The sequence below is a fragment of the Xenopus laevis genome, chromosome 4S (genome assembly GCF_017654675.1).
Source record: "Xenopus laevis strain J_2021 chromosome 4S, Xenopus_laevis_v10.1, whole genome shotgun sequence".
NCBI classification, from domain to species: Eukaryota; Metazoa; Chordata; class Amphibia; order Anura; family Pipidae; genus Xenopus; species Xenopus laevis.
Genome location: NC_054378.1, coordinates 6,611,315 through 6,626,895, shown reverse-complemented (window position 1 = coordinate 6,626,895; position 15,581 = coordinate 6,611,315). Strand labels below are relative to the sequence as shown.

Sequence of the window (15,581 nt, the reverse complement as noted above, 5' to 3'; positions counted from 1 at the left end):
TCCCAGCCACAGCTAAATGGCTGCTAGAGCAGATTACTTTGGAATGTTTTTGTGTGCGTGATCCCTCTTCACTTTGAAAGTTTTATTTTGAGACATTTAAATATGTACACGACCCTGATAGGCTTTTACATTCAGGGCAGGCTATGTGAGCAGCCGTCTCTTTATACAGTCTGTATAGAATATACAAGAGCGTATATATATATATATTTATATATATTTATATGATATACCATAATTTTAGTACTTTTTTTTTACAATATTAATACTTTATTTTTCTTTACATAAACTACAAAGGAATTGGGAGGGGGTTATGGCACAAGACAGCGCAGGAGGTGGTGGGGGATCTAAGGGCATAAACGAAAACGCTTTCATCTGCTATAGAATCATCCCCGATGGGCCCAGCCTACGAGGGCTGAGAGAGGAGCTGGGGTCAGGGGGCTCTGGAAATTAAGGCAATTAATTTTATTTATTATTATTTGCACAGAAAGATAATGCAACCACTGTCAATGGACAACAATGCACTCAGGGCAATGGGATGATGTTAAAGGGATACCGTCATTTTTTATTCCTAAATTACGCTGCAAATAAATCACTCTACAATATAACATTTCATTCCTGAAGCAACAAGTCTATTATTTTTTTAGTTGTAATATTGGTGTGTAGGTGCATCTCAGGTCATTTTGCCTGGTCATGTGCTTTCAGAAAGAGCCAGCACTTTAGGATGGAATTGCTTTCTGGCAGGCTGTTGTTTCTCCTACTCAATGTAACTGAATGTGTCTCGGTGGGACCTGGATTTTACTATTGAGTGTTGTTCTTAGATCTACCAGGCAGCTGTTATCTTGTGTTAGGGAGCTGTTATCTGGTTACCTTCCCATTGTTCTGTTTTTAGACACACGGTCAGATTCGGGGAGATTAGTCGCCCGGTGACAAATCTCCTTTTCTTCGGGATGACTAATCTCCCAGAACTGCCTTCCTGCCGGCTAGAATGTAAATCGCCAGCCGGATGGCACTCAGAGCGCTTCGTTTTCCGAAGTCACCCGAAGTTTCCTCGTGAGGCAACTTCAGAAAACTAAGCGCTCTGAGTGCCATCCATACATTCTAGCAGTTCGGGAAGATTAGTCACTCGAAGAAAAGGAGATTTGTTGCAGGGCGACTAATCTCCCCGAATCTGACCATGTGTCTCTTCCCTTAGGCTGCTGGGGGGGGGGAAGGGAGGGTGTGATATCACTCCAACTTGCAGTACAGCAGTAAAGAGTGACTGAAGTTTATCAGAACACAAGTCACATGAATTGGGCAGCCGGGAAACTGACAATATGTCTAGCCCCATGTCAGATTTCAAAATTAAATATAAAAAAATCTGTTTGCTCTTTTGAGAATGGATTTCAGTGCAGAATTCTGCTGTAGCAGCTGATGCATTTTGAATTTTTTTTCCCCCCCATGACAGTATCCCTTTAAGCCCATTTACACTGTATATCCTGAGTGCCCACTGCAGCAGTGGCATAGCAGCACCACTGTATAAGACAGCAACATCTAGCCTATGGCCCTGCAGCTGTTTTTGTCCAACAACAACCCCCTACGACACCTGTGGGCTGCAGGGCAACACCCCAGGTATATGTACCAGCTAATAAATCAGCTCCAGATATCTCATCAATGGTATCACAAATACACACATAATATATATATCTGAAATCAGCAGATAACAGCGATGTATCTATATCTATTGCACCCATGCCAACACATGCATAAGTCCATTCACTTCATGGCAGAAGAAAGGCATCACCAGGGCACAGAGTTTAAACTGCCACCAAGGAACCGGTTACGTGGCAGCACACTTGGCTAATAGTAACAACTGCTGTATTTGCAATTCAGGGTTAGGAGAGTTATAGATAGTGGTTATTGGCGGAATGAGCAAAATGTGTATCTGCAACAACCCCCCTTTCCCGTCTGAGGATGTTCCCCTCTAAAATTCGTATTGTGCAAAGGAAAAACTCCAGTGTTTAGAACCCCCCCCCCGCGCTAAGCCTCGAGGGGTCGGTTAATCTATAGCAGGTCCATAATGGCACAGAATACAGACAAACAGGTAACCGGAGCAGCCTAGGCATCACAAAAACAGCTGTCGGACATATAAATACGAAATTTAAAAAACAAAACGAAAAAACCCAGGAGGAGGTGGCCTGGTAAAAAAAACATAAAATTGGCATTGTGAAACGCAGAGTCTAATCCCTACCTTCGCTCGACCTTTTAAAAAAAAACAGTTACCAGCTATTTGCCCCCATATGGAATGTTCTGGTCCTACCAGAATTAGCACATTAGACTACAAAGGCTTTTTAAGACAACATTAAGACCCCATGCACACTACTATCTTCTCTGTGAGTCTATCCACATTCGCTACTGCCATCTACTCACTACAACAGGACTGGAAAGTGTCAGCTCCAGGGGTTCTGCTTTGTTAATGGACATTCTTTCAGTATTGTACACCACCCGCCAACAAAACACTAAACACAATGTACCACAAGCCTCCCCATCCACGTGGACAACACTAGCCTCAGAACTCCTGAGCTAAAGGAGGAGGAAGAGGCAGATTTAAGGGTCGAATTGAAAAATTCAAATTCTCAAAGTTTTTTTATGGTCTAAACCAGTGATCCCCAACCAGTAGCAGCATGTTGCTCACCAACCCCTTGGATGTTGCTCCCATTGGCCTCAAAGCAGGTGCTTATTTTTGAATTTCAGGCTAGGAGGCAAGTTTTGGTTGTATAAAAACCAGATGTACTGCCAAACAGAGTCCCTTTAAACTGCCAGTTCACATAGGGGCCACCAAATAGCCAATTACAGCCCTTATTTGGCACCCCAGGAAGATTTTGCATGCCTGTGTTGCTCCCCAACTCTTTTTATTTTTGAATGTGGCTCACGGGTAAAAAAAAGTTGCGGAACCCTGGTCTAAACTGTCAAATTCGACTAGTGAATTATCCAAACGCGATTCGAATTTTTTTAAATATTCAAATTCGATTTTTCAGATTCATCAAACTCTGGCCCTTTAAAAATTCGCCACCTAAAACCTGCCGAATTCATGTATAAGTCAATGGGAGAGGTCCAGTGACCAATTTGAAGAAGTTATTCGCCTACCCGACATTCAAGTTTTTTGGTCGAATTAGATTAGAGTTTTTTTCTGGTCTGTAAAATTTGTCCGAGTTTTAGATATTCGAATTTATTAGAGTTAAAAAAAAAAACTCACATTGATTCGAAATTCGACCCTTGATAAATCTGCCTCATAATGTGAAATGTAAGACAAATGGTGATGGGAAAAAAAATCACAAGATGCAAAAAGATTTTTTTATAAAAATTAAAGTGCAGAAAAAAGGGAGAGCCAAAAAGGGGGCTAAAGGCATGAAATTATTTAATAAGACCAATAAAAAAGAAACCCTGGATGATGGGAAGGGCAAGCTGAAGAACTGAAATAGGCCTGCAGTTATTCAGTGTTGTACTGGGGTACCAGGGGCCCACCAGAAGACTTTTAGACAACAGGCCTACTCTCCAAACTATTTTCCTTTCCTTTTTTTTAATTAATTTTAGAACCACTCACCTAATCTTCCCTATGTCTCCCCACTGTTCATACTAGGAATGCACCGAATCCAGGATTCTGTTCGGGATTCGGCGTTTGATCCTTCTGCCCAGCCGAACCGGATTTGCATTGCAAATTAGAGGTTGGGAGGGAAATCATGTGACTATTTGTCTCAAAACAAGGAAGTACATTTTTTCCCCTTTCCACTCCTAATTTGCATATGCAAATAAGGATTCGGATTTGTTTCGGTATTTGGCCTTAATCTTTAACGAAGGATTCGGGGTTCGGCCAAATCCAAAATAGTGGATTCGGTGCATCCGTAGTTCATGCAGAAATGGAGTATGGTCACAGCATAGGCATACAAGGCCGCAGAAATGGATGAGCAGACAGGTCCAAAAGGAATTTTCCAGTCCGACACTGCAGCGAGTCACTAATAATGCTACTGGAAGGGAGAAGTAGGTGGCTCTCCTAGATCCTAGATTGTAGAGCCTCATTGGCAGTTCAACTCTCCAGTGCTCCAAAAGAGCTGGCCAATCACTGGGCTTTAAATACATTGAGGGTATCACATACCAAGCCCTCAACCAGCTACCCTGAAACCAAAATACAAATATTAATTTAATTAATTTCTACCCCTTCCCACTACTATCAGAAGCACATACACTGGGTGCTACTTTATGAAACATAGTCTACTTTGGCACTCTCTATAGGTGAATACTTGGGGTTATATAGAATTATCCCTCATACATGCTATAGATATTACTATGGTCGTTCAAGGCCTTCATGCTAAATATAGATGTGTGTTCCTTCCATGGGTCTGTAAGTGCTACCAGCTGGAATGGATGGGTGTGACAGGGTGTCATTGTTGTCACTTAAAGGGGAACTATCGCGAAAATGAGAATTTAATACAAGCATCGTCATACTGAAATAAGAAACTTTCTAAATACAATCAATTAAAAATTCTGCACCATTTTATCTTCACTATTCCTCTCTCAGCATCTGTTTCTCTTCATTCTCTCTTCATGCAGCAGTTGGGTGTCACATAATCATTGACAGTTAGATCCAATATATCTTATAGGGGGGGGCTCATTTTGCCTAGAAGATGTATTAGAGCTCATTCTATTAAACTCACCAGACATCATGTCTCTCTACATGCAGAATTTGTGCAAAAGGCAGTTATTTTGTTAGATTCTGTTTGTACTGGAATCAGTTTTTTGAGTGAGCTCTAACACATCTGCTAGAAAAGGAGCCCTCCTATAAGATATATTGGATCTAACTGTCAATGAATATCTGACACCCAACTGCTGCATGAAGAGAGAATGAAGAGAAACAGATGCTGAGAAGATAAACTTGATTATTTCTGAAAAATGCAGAATATGTAATTGATTGCACTTAGAAATTTTCATTTTCACAATAGTTTAAATAAAGTGGGAGTATAACTGTTTTTTATAGAAGACACATTAGTGCTCAAGCCTTACCTTTGACTTTAAAAGAAGCACTCAGCCAATATACTTCTTGCAGAGAGAAAGTCATTGGTACAGTTGACATAATATTCACGCTGACTGGGAAAACCCAATCCATTTTGGCACAATCAGAGACATACAACTGACGGGCAGAGTTGTCTCCTCAGCAGACTAAAGCAGTGAAGCAGTACCGCATGTTACAATAGGGCCAGATTACACCAGAGGAGGTGGTGGGTTCTACCATGAAGTAGCAGCCAATGTTTCAGTGAACTCTACCATAGAAATAAAAGCTCAGTTTATACATGAAAACAACATGCAACACTGAATGTAGTTGAAAGGATATATCTATATCTATCTATTTATCTATCTATATATATATATATATATATATATATATATATACATATATATATATATAAAAAATCTTGTGTGTGTGTAATACATTTACTTCCTTGTTTTATGACAAAAAGTCACATGATTTCCCTCCCCACCCCTAATTTGCATACGCAAATTCGAATTCAGTTCAGCTGGGCAGAAGGATTCGGCCGAATCTGAATTCTGCTGAAAAAGGCAGAATCCTGGCCAAATCCCGAACCGAATCCTGGATTCGGTGCATCCCTAGTTATAAGTCTAAGGACAATAGTATTTAAATAATGGTATTATTATCCACAATGCTTAGGACCTGGGATTTTCTGGATAAGGGATCTTTCCGTAATTTGGATCTCCATTCTTTAAGTCTACTAAAAAATTATTTAAACATTAAATAAACCTGATGGGATTGTTTTGCCTCCAATAAGGATTAATTCTATCTTGGTTAGAATCAAGTACAAGCTACTGTTTTATTATTATAGAGAAAAAGGAAATCATTTTTTTAAATGTGAATTATTTCTTTATAATGGAGTCTATGGGAGATAGACTTTCCATAATTCTGAGCTTTCTGGATAACGGGTTTCCGGGATAACGGATCCTATACCTGTATTTAATAGCTCTGCTGGTGACCGAAGTCTCTAAGCTGCTTTCTATTGATCTTATTAGCAGTTGCCTGGAACCAAAAGTGTTTTAAAGTAATGAAAATATCATGTAGTGTTGCCCTGCACTGGTAAAACCGATCGGTTTGCTTCAGAAACACTACTATAGTTCATATAAACAAGCTGCTGTGTAGCCATGGTGGGGATTAAAGGGATACTCTCATGGGAAAAAAATTTTTTTCCAAAATGAATTAGTTAATAGTGCTGATCCAACAGAATTCTGCACTGAAATCCATTTCTCAAAATTGCAAACAGATTTTTTTTATATTCAATTTTGAAATCTGACATGGGGCTAGACATATTGTCAATTTCCCAGCTGCCCCAAGTCATGTGACTTATGCTCTGATAAACTTCAGTCTCTCTTTACTTCTGTACTGCAAGTTAGAGTATCACCCCCCTCCCTTTCCCCCCCCCAGCAGCCAAACAAAAGAACAATGGGAAGGTAACCAGATAACAGCTCCCTAACACAAGATAACAGCTGCCTGGTAGATCTAAGAACAGCACTCAATAGTAAAATCCAGGTCCCACTGAGACACATTCAGTTACATTGAGAAGGAAAAACAGCAGCCTGCCAGAAAGCATTTCTCTCCTGAAGTGCAGGCACACGTCACATGACTTGGGGCAGCTGGGAAATTGACAAAATGTCTAGCCCCATGTCAGATTTTAAAATCAAATATAAAAAAATCTGTTTGCTCTTTTGAGAAATGGATTTCAGCGCAGAATTCTGCTGGAACAGCACTATTAACGGATTCATTTTGAAATTTTTTTTTTTCCCATGACAGTATCCCTTTAAGAAAAGGCTATATGGCACAGGTTAAATAGTAGATAATAGATAACAAAAACCATTATGTTCTCTGCTATCTGCTGTGTAACCTGAGCCTTTTCTCCTTTGAATGGTTGCCTCCATTGCTACATAGCAGCTTATTTACAAAAACAATTGTTTCTGAAGCAAACACAGCAGTTTTACCATTGCAGGGCAACACTGCATTATATTTGTATTACATTAAAACACTTTCATTCCTTGAACACTGTCACAGAGGGTGGTTATTATGGAGGCTTGTAGAAGTGACCAAAATGTCATCACATCCGCTGTTCTTGAGTTGACCAACATAAGCCTTTAGCTGTGGCAGAGATAGATAAGCTGTGACATCTACAAACCCCCATCAATCAAATTGCTGGAGCACACACAACAACCCCCCTGTCAGCTGATGGGAACATTAAATTTGCAATAGCCAGTGCCAACGGTTATATCCACTCTAGAACCTCTTTCCTGGCTACTGCTACAGATCTGTTGATTTTTCTCATGACTAGCTGTATTATAAGCAAACATGCGGTACTGCTTCTAATACAGAGACAATACATACTGTTGATTTATGCATTCTGAGCAGCAACAAGTAAACCCACACATAAGGAAGCATGCTGAGATTAGGAGATGTGGAGGGGATTGAGAGACAAGGAGATGTGGGGGGGGATTGAGAGACAAGGAGGTAAAGAAGGCAAAGGGTGAAAAGGTGTATCCCTCAAACCACGGATGGTAGGAACATGGCCCCTCCTGAGGAAGGTGGTAGTGAAAGTACATCTCAATTCCCCCAGGGAATCACAAGCTGCACTACATTTTATAGATATTCAGGGGGAACGTGCCATGGCTAGATCCGAGTTTACTAGCCTATCCTATGGCAGAATCTATTTAGTGCAACGTAGTCTCTTTCCTTGGTTTATAACCTTCATGAAGGCTGTAGAATCCCTTTTTCTTTTCGCACTAAATAACCTATGGCAATAACTTACTGTATTCTACAGTTCTTCCAAGCAGACCCGTCGCTTCCTATACTGGTATTATGCAGGACTGCTGCTGTAAACGTATTCCCCCACACTTCCTGGTAATTTTGGAGAGCACAGGTTACCACTGGCAATTCTCTTACTAAACCTGTTCTCCTAGAAAACCCAAGAATTCTCTGTCCGTTATTCCCTGCGCATTTGGCTAGAGAGCAGAAATAAGCAAGTCTTCCTTTTTGCTGTGACCGGCTCCTGTCGGCGTTGGAGTTCGGATGGGGTCTGGTGTCAGGCACTCCTGGCTGCTCATTCCCGTTGGCGTTAAGTCCATAAGCTCTTCGGAGGAGCTGAGGGGGAAGGAGGCCGACACTGAAATGCCAGATGATGGATCTGCAGACCCAGCAAAAAGGCGAGGGGGCTTGGGCACCAGATTAGGTTCAAACTTTGCCCGAAGTAGGATTTCTTGGTCACTAACTGACTTAGGTATTTCACGCTCTGTACCATCTGAAACCATCACATGGTATAGATCCTGCAGAGAGCCACTTTTGTTGTCCAGATTAAAAAGGCTGTCTATAAACTCTGCAAACTCCAGCACCTGGGGACTAGGCACCTCATTCAAGCGCCCATTCTGCAGTGCCAATTCTTCTTTATCTGGGGTGAGAGCTCCACTGCTCTCTACTCCTGCTAAAGCCTCCTCATCCCAAGGGGGCAGGTCACCTGGTGAAGATCTGCCACTGTTGTGAGCAATCTCCGTTGGCTGGCTCTCCTGCGAATGTTTTGAGAGGGCATCTGCTCCTAGAAGCTCTGTCCGTGAACTTAAAGAGGGATTTTCCTCCGGGATTGTGGGGTCAATGAAAAAACAATGTCTCTCATCCGTTTCCAACACTGCTCTCAGGCTTGGCGAGCCTCGTATACTACGGAAACCAGAAGAGCGCCGTGAGTCGAAGCTGTAAACAGACTCATTATCAGAGAGACTCTCCATTGTAGCAAGCGGTGCCCTGCGATCCTGGAGAGACACAGCCAGACAATCTTTTGTGCTCATCAATAGGAGCTCTACTGGGTCTTTGAGAATTGGCGACAGAAGGCGAGAATCATAAAAACCCTCCAGGCTGATGTCTGACTGTTTACTCCTGTAGATATAGATTGCAAGAGAAAGACAAAAATATTAACACAATTAAAGTGGAACAAATTATTACATTGTTAAAGCCTGGTAGAAAAGCTATTCAAAGAGGAAAAGAGAGGGGAAAAAATGGGAAACCAAAATTTAGGAAATAGCAAATGCAGAGGCAAACTAGTCAGGGTGACAGGCCTGCAATCTAGAGGCAAGGAGAAGTGGCAGCTGGGATATAGATATAAGTAGTGCAACAAGATATATATACGTACTAAGGATTATTCAGTAATATGCACAACGTTTTTCACAGTTCATTAACGAACAGCAGCCAATTGTATTCAAGTTAGATCTAATCATGTTAAAGGGGTTGTCAACTTTTAGTATGATGTATAGAGTGATATTCTGAGATAATTTGCAATTGGATTCCATTTTTTATTATCAGTGGTTTTTGAGTTATGTAGCTTTTTATTCAGCAGCTCTCCAGTTTGCGATTTCAGCAATGCGGTTGCTAGGGTCCAAATTACTTTAGCAATCATGCATTGATTTGAAAAAGAGGTTGGAATATTAACAGGAGAGGCCTGAATAGAAATATGAATAATCAAAAGTAGCACTAACAATAGATTTGCAGCCTTACTAGGGATGCAACGAATCCAGGATTAGATTTGGGATTCGGCGAGGATTTGGCCTTTTTCAGCAGAATTCGGACCGAATCCGAATCCTAATTTGCATATGCAAGGGAAATCGCGTAACTTTTTGTCACAAAACAAGGAAGCAAAAAATGCTTTCACCTTACCACCCCTAATTTGCATATGCAAATTAAGATTTGGATTCGGTTCGGTATTTGGCCAAATCGTTTGCAAAGGAACGGGGCATAAGTGATATATTATGCCCGAGGAAGCCGTTCACGCGGCGAAATGCATAGGGAAAGGAGGCATAGATGGACGATGGTGAGAGCAGCTCCTATCGCTCCCAGCGTAGACAGGCAGGTGCGCCGTGTGGGACTGGAAGGGAGGGGGGCAGCTCATTGTGGCTTGTCACTTACCTTATCTAAAAAGAATTTGACTATTGAGACTAAAACTCTTGATTAAAAGAAAGTCTCACCATCTGTTCACCTTTGCAGTTTTTAATTGAGTGTTTTTTAGGGACACGGTCCAGCACTGCTTAACCGCAGTGAGTTGGTTATTTCGGTTGTGGGGTGCTACACTGTACACGCTTGGTGCATTTATATTTTTATTGTTAAATAATTAAAAGTTATATTTTATTTTAGTACGCTTGGTCAGTACAATATGGTATTACTACAGCAGGTGTTCTGAACTGGGTTGCTGGGGGGCGGGGCTAAGTATACTCGGCTTTACTGGGTGTTCTGCTCCAACTACAATTGTTTCTATTTCGAAGTGAACCTGTGTTTGCTCATATTACTGCATAACCCAACAAGTGCAATATAAATGCTGAGGGGGAGGATGGGAACTGGCAAGAATGTATATTTAGAGGGAAATCTAAGATAGGGATTTACAGATAGAAGGAGAAAAACATGATAAAAAGACTCACAGATGAATAAACTAAGGACCATATAAACAGGCCATGGATAAGCAAGAAAAAAGTGACAGAACAGCCTCCGTTACACATAGATGACAGATACCAGCTCAACCCGGAACCCTGAATAATGACGATAAGACAGACACAGTAAAATGGACGGAAAATGAAAAGACATAAAAAAAATGAAGAAGGTATAAAAAAGACAGACAGGGGTAACATATATAATGTGTGAGGGAGTGTGGTATAGGTTAAAGACCCCACTATCTTACTTGGTGCTGCTGTTCCTCCGGTTTGCGTTGTGGGCTCCAGGCATGATGGCAGGAATTACCTCCAGGATTGGGAGAGGTGGGTGAAGTTGCTGTTGGAAAATTAGCTCTGGATTCAGATCCACCTCTGTCGGACTCACCATGACCTTGGCAGCTGAGAGCAGTGCAGTTTTGCCCTTGTTGTAATTCTCTAGGACCTTTAAACAGAATTGAAAATGCTGTGAGCTAAAGAACAAAAACACACAGTGATAGAAGGAGGATATAGCAGGCAAGCGGGAGTTTTATTGTCTACCCCTCTACAGTGCGTTATAGAAAAAAAGGGTAACCTAAAATAACAGTCCAGTTGAGGGGCCAAAGATCCCGGTGTCTGCCTCCTGGCAAAGATGCAAAGAACACTGCACTTCCTTCTATTTGTTTGAGATATATTCTTGAATAAAGGAGCTCCTGTCTCCCTTGGGATCTTGTTTCTCCAATGAGAGAGGAAGGAATCTAGTTCCTGGTAAGTACTGCAGCCAGGTTACGTTCTCAGCTACTAGGGCAATGGTTACTTCAGGAAACAATAACTTCCAGCATATCTCATATGTTTTAAACTGCAGAGAAAAGCCATTTGTTGTACCTTACAAAAGGTTAAAGGGATACTATCATGGGAAAAAAAGTATTTTTTTTCCAAAACGCATCAGTTAATAATTTTGAACTGAAATCTGTTTCGCAAAAGAGCAAACAGATTTTTTTTATATTTAATTTTGAAATCTGTCATGGGGCTAGACATAGTCAGTTTCCCAGCTGCCCCCAGTCATGTGACTTGTGCTCTAAAAACTTAATTCACGCTTTACTGCTGCCCTGCAATTTGGAGTTATCACCCCCCTCCCTTTCCCCTCCAGCAGCCTAACAACTAAGGATGCACTGAATCCAGGATACGGTTCAGGATTAGGCTAAATCCTTCTGCCCAGCGGAACCGAATTCTAATTTGCATATGCAAATTAGGGACGGGGAGGGAAATTATGTGACGTGTTGTCACAAAACAAGGAAGTAAAACATTTTTCCCTTTCCCACCCCTAATTTGCATATGCCGAATGCAAAACAGTGGATTTGGTGCATCCCTACTAATGACAGAACAATGGGAAGGTAACCAGATAGCAGCTCCCTAACACAAGATAACAGCTGCCTGGTAGATCTAAGAACAGCACTCAATAGTAAAATCCAGGTCCCACTGAGACACATTCAGTTACATTGAGTAGGAGAAACAACAGCTTGCCAGAAAGCAGTTCCATCCGAAAGTGCTGGCTCTTTCTGAAAGCACATGACCAGGCAAAATGACCTGAGATGCACCTACACACCAATATTACAACTAAAAAAATACACTCGCTGGTTCATGAATGACATTTTATATGGTAGAGCAAATTATTTGCAGTGTAAACAGTGTAATTTAGAAATAAAAAAAATCATAAAAATCATGACAGAATCCCTTTAAGGGCCTCAGGACAATCTCACCTTGTTCAGTCCATCCATTACCACATGGGGGAGATGTTCATGCAACATGGCTGGAGAGATTATAACCTCCTCAAATGCTTTATTATCACCCCAGATGGCAAAGTAGGTGGGTTCTTCTTGATTCCAGAAACTGGAAGGCAAAGAAAGTGAAACATAGCAAACAAAACTGCAGCAATGTCAGCAATGTCATTTATACTTTACCCTATAGTACTCACCAGCACTGCTCTACTGGATGGTTATGAACCACATGAATGATACGCCCTGGTGGGTAAAGAGGTGTGCTAGCTGAAAGTGCAATAGTCAGGTCACTGGGGTGTGTCCATAGACGATTACTGGGTATCGTTATAGCCTCTGACTCTTCCGGAAGTTCTGATTTAGGTATGCATTTTGTTCCACCAAGTATGATGCGCCACTGCAGAAAGCACAATTGTGCAGCACATGATGATAATATTTCCAACATGTATCCACATCAGCAAAGGTTTTAACATAAAAAATGTCTAATTCAAGATAACCTTACCTTAGGCTTGTTGCTTCTCTGAAGAACGTCCAGCAAGTGCCTGCGAAAACCTTCCAGCTGTGACAGTCCAATTCTGAAGGAAAAGTATAGGAGAGAGTGAAGCCGAATTGAAATGGTAGAACCTACAGGTTCTATAGAGTTTCAGCAGCTTACCTTGGAACTAGATCCTTTCCAAGCACCACAGAGGTAACAAATTCCTTAGAATATTCCATAGCATCTTCACTGTGGCACAAAAAACAAAAAGGGATTAATGGAAAATGGAATCTTGGTCCTTTTAGTAGTGACTGTGTACAGAGATTCTTAGGTGACACTGTGTAATATACATAACATACCTAAGCAAGCCACCGGGTGGGGAATATGCAAAGCACTTCAGGGAAGGATACTGTGGGCGTAGAAGAAAGGACAAGATGGCAGCAGTTCCAGCTCCAAGAGAATGGCCAACCACAATCAGTTCGTAGTGTTTGGTCCCACGTGCCTGACAATAAAGGAAAGGTCAAAAACCAGCATCAAGGACACACATGTACATTACTGGTGGGAAGGTTATGCTAATGTGTTTTCATTTCAGTCTATGTTCTGATTTCTGAATCTGGCTATTGTTTGTCCATGTTTTTTTCTTTTTATAGGTACTGTTCCCTTTTTTTTGCTCATTTAATTTCGACAGACATGAATGAGCTACAAACTGGACTTTGATCTGTACACTGATAACCAATAAGGAGGATGGCACACGGTATGTTTTATTAGTGATAGAGTTCCTGGAATAAACCGCTGACTGTTTCCTCCTGCCTAGAATGTAGAGGGGTTTGCAAACAGCCCCAGCCAGCAATTCAACAAAATACACAGAGGTGCACAATGAACTATTCTAATCCCAGCTTCTCTAGCGGCTGTGTTTGTCCCAGGAAATTCAGATTAATGTGTAGCTCCTGCCTTTTCCAAGTAACCATGAAAGAATAAACATGGTGGTTTGGTTAAGTCTCCAGCTGCACTTAAGCAAATATCCTTTAAAAACTGATGATAATAAATATGTGACAATGATCCCTACAGAACAAGGAAGGTCACGTGCACACTCAGGCCCTTCAATGGTGTTTCCGCTTGGTGCTTAAAAGCCCTAGGGAGACGGCAACCCCAAAATAACGAGTAATCCAGTAAAGTAGGCTAGCACACACAGCGAGTTAAACCGGGGTCATACCCCTGGTGCGTTTATTGCGTCACAACGTTTCGGGGGCGTTCGCCCTTCGTCAGGCGACGATGATAAAGGAATTAGGAAAAAATAGGAAACAACATTAGCAAAACACTTCTATGATAATGAACATAGGATTTCTCAGATTCGTTGGCAAATTCTGGAAAAAGTAAATGAGGTACAAGGGCAAGACTTTAAACAAAAATTACTACAACGAGAGAGTTACTGGATTTGGACTTTGCAAACATAAACTCCTAGAGGCTTAAATGAAGAGTTCAATTTGACTTGTTTTTTATAAATTATTATTGCCTTTGAATTAAACTATTTCCCTTTATTTTTGCAGATATTAATTCGAAAAAAATTCGAATATACTTCCAGGGTGAGGTAAAAAAAACTTCTTTTTCCCCATTATCAGGGTGAGGGATTGATCTAATTGTTTGTTTAAAAATTGTGAATCTTCTTTTCGCTTTGTAATGGATACTTTTTTTCAATGGGACTGTTTTCACCCAGAGAACCCTTTTTGCAACATTTATGGACACTAATTGGACACTTTGGATACATTGGACATTTCCCTTTTGTATTGGGGGTGGGTAATTTGGCTATTTAAGCTTTGTTTCTGTATCACCTGACGAAGGGGGAACGCCCCCAAAACGCTGTGACGCAATAAACGCACCAGGGGTATGACCCCGGTTTAACTCGCTGTGTGTGCTAGCCTACTTTACTGGAATAATCCCTACTGAACAATAGTATAGGGCAGTGATCCCCAACCAGTGGCTCATGATCAACATGTTTCTCCCCAACCCCCTTGGATCTTGCTCTCAGTGGCCTCAAAGCAGGTGATTATTTTTGAATTCCTGACTTGGAGGCATATTGTGGTTGCGTAAAAACCAGGTGTATTACCAAACAGAGCATCTTGTAGGCTGCCAGGTCTCACAGGGGATACCAATAGTCAATCACAGCCCCTAATTTGCACCCTCAGAAACATTTTGCATGCTTGTGTTGCTCACCAACCTTTTTTTTTTTTTTTACATCTGAATGTGTCTCACAAGTAAAAAAAAAAAAAAAAGCTGGGGATCCCTGGTATAGGGGATAAACAATAGTCTTTAGTGACCTGTCTGTGCCTCATAAGAAGCAGCCAGGAGCATATGAAGTTGAAGCCAGAATCCGATGCTTCTTCTCAGCAATCACCACCAGAAAGCAAAGAAAAGAATGTCTAGTGGTCAGAGATAGTGAGCACCAACTCTTATATTATGGGGTACATGGGAGTGAGAATGTTTTAGGAGCATCTCTTCTCATTCTCATCAATACAACAGTAACAGTGGGCAGAGTTCATTGCACAAGCAAAGAGAAAACAAAACTAGATATTCAGAAGCAATGAAGATGGCAGTAAGGGCACAAGCCACATGCCATGTTATCCTATACATATAAAACACCCATAGTAACCATCACTAATTAATGTAATGTAATCTTATGCAAGTATTGACACTTACCAGGTCACGGCCAAATGCTTGGGAAAGAACCATCTCTTGCTCCAGCTTCTTCTTAATGTACTCAGCAGACAGAACCATTCCCTGCACATGAGAAATAAATGTTACCTTGTGGAAGGCGCAATTGGAAGGGGTGGAACTTCATTACTAGTAAAGGACCAAAAAGTGACCTGATACTT

At 41.2% G+C, this 15,581-nt stretch overlaps 1 protein-coding gene across 3 annotated transcripts in view; it reads right to left on the bottom strand.

Annotated features, from left to right (window-relative positions):
* Positions 1-6,970: 6,970 nt before the first annotated feature.
* Positions 6,971-15,581, bottom strand: part of dagla.S (diacylglycerol lipase, alpha S homeolog) — a 30,360-nt gene continuing 21,749 nt past the window's right edge. For 2 of the 3 annotated variants that reach the window (XM_041560877.1, XM_018260111.2), the window contains exons 13-20: positions 15,406-15,486; positions 13,071-13,213; positions 12,892-12,960; positions 12,739-12,811; positions 12,437-12,633; positions 12,222-12,351; positions 10,734-10,927; positions 6,972-8,947 (exon numbers count right to left, since the gene is read on the bottom strand). In XM_041560877.1, the coding sequence (XP_041416811.1) occupies positions 8,026-8,947; positions 10,734-10,927; positions 12,222-12,351; positions 12,437-12,633; positions 12,739-12,811; positions 12,892-12,960; positions 13,071-13,213; positions 15,406-15,486 (1,809 nt within the window). In that variant the 3' untranslated portion in view covers positions 6,972-8,025. Of the gene's footprint in view, positions 8,948-10,733; positions 10,928-12,221; positions 12,352-12,436; positions 12,634-12,738; positions 12,812-12,891; positions 12,961-13,070; positions 13,214-15,405; positions 15,487-15,581 lie in introns of all 3 variants that reach the window. The other variant, XM_018260112.2, reaches the window with a different exon arrangement.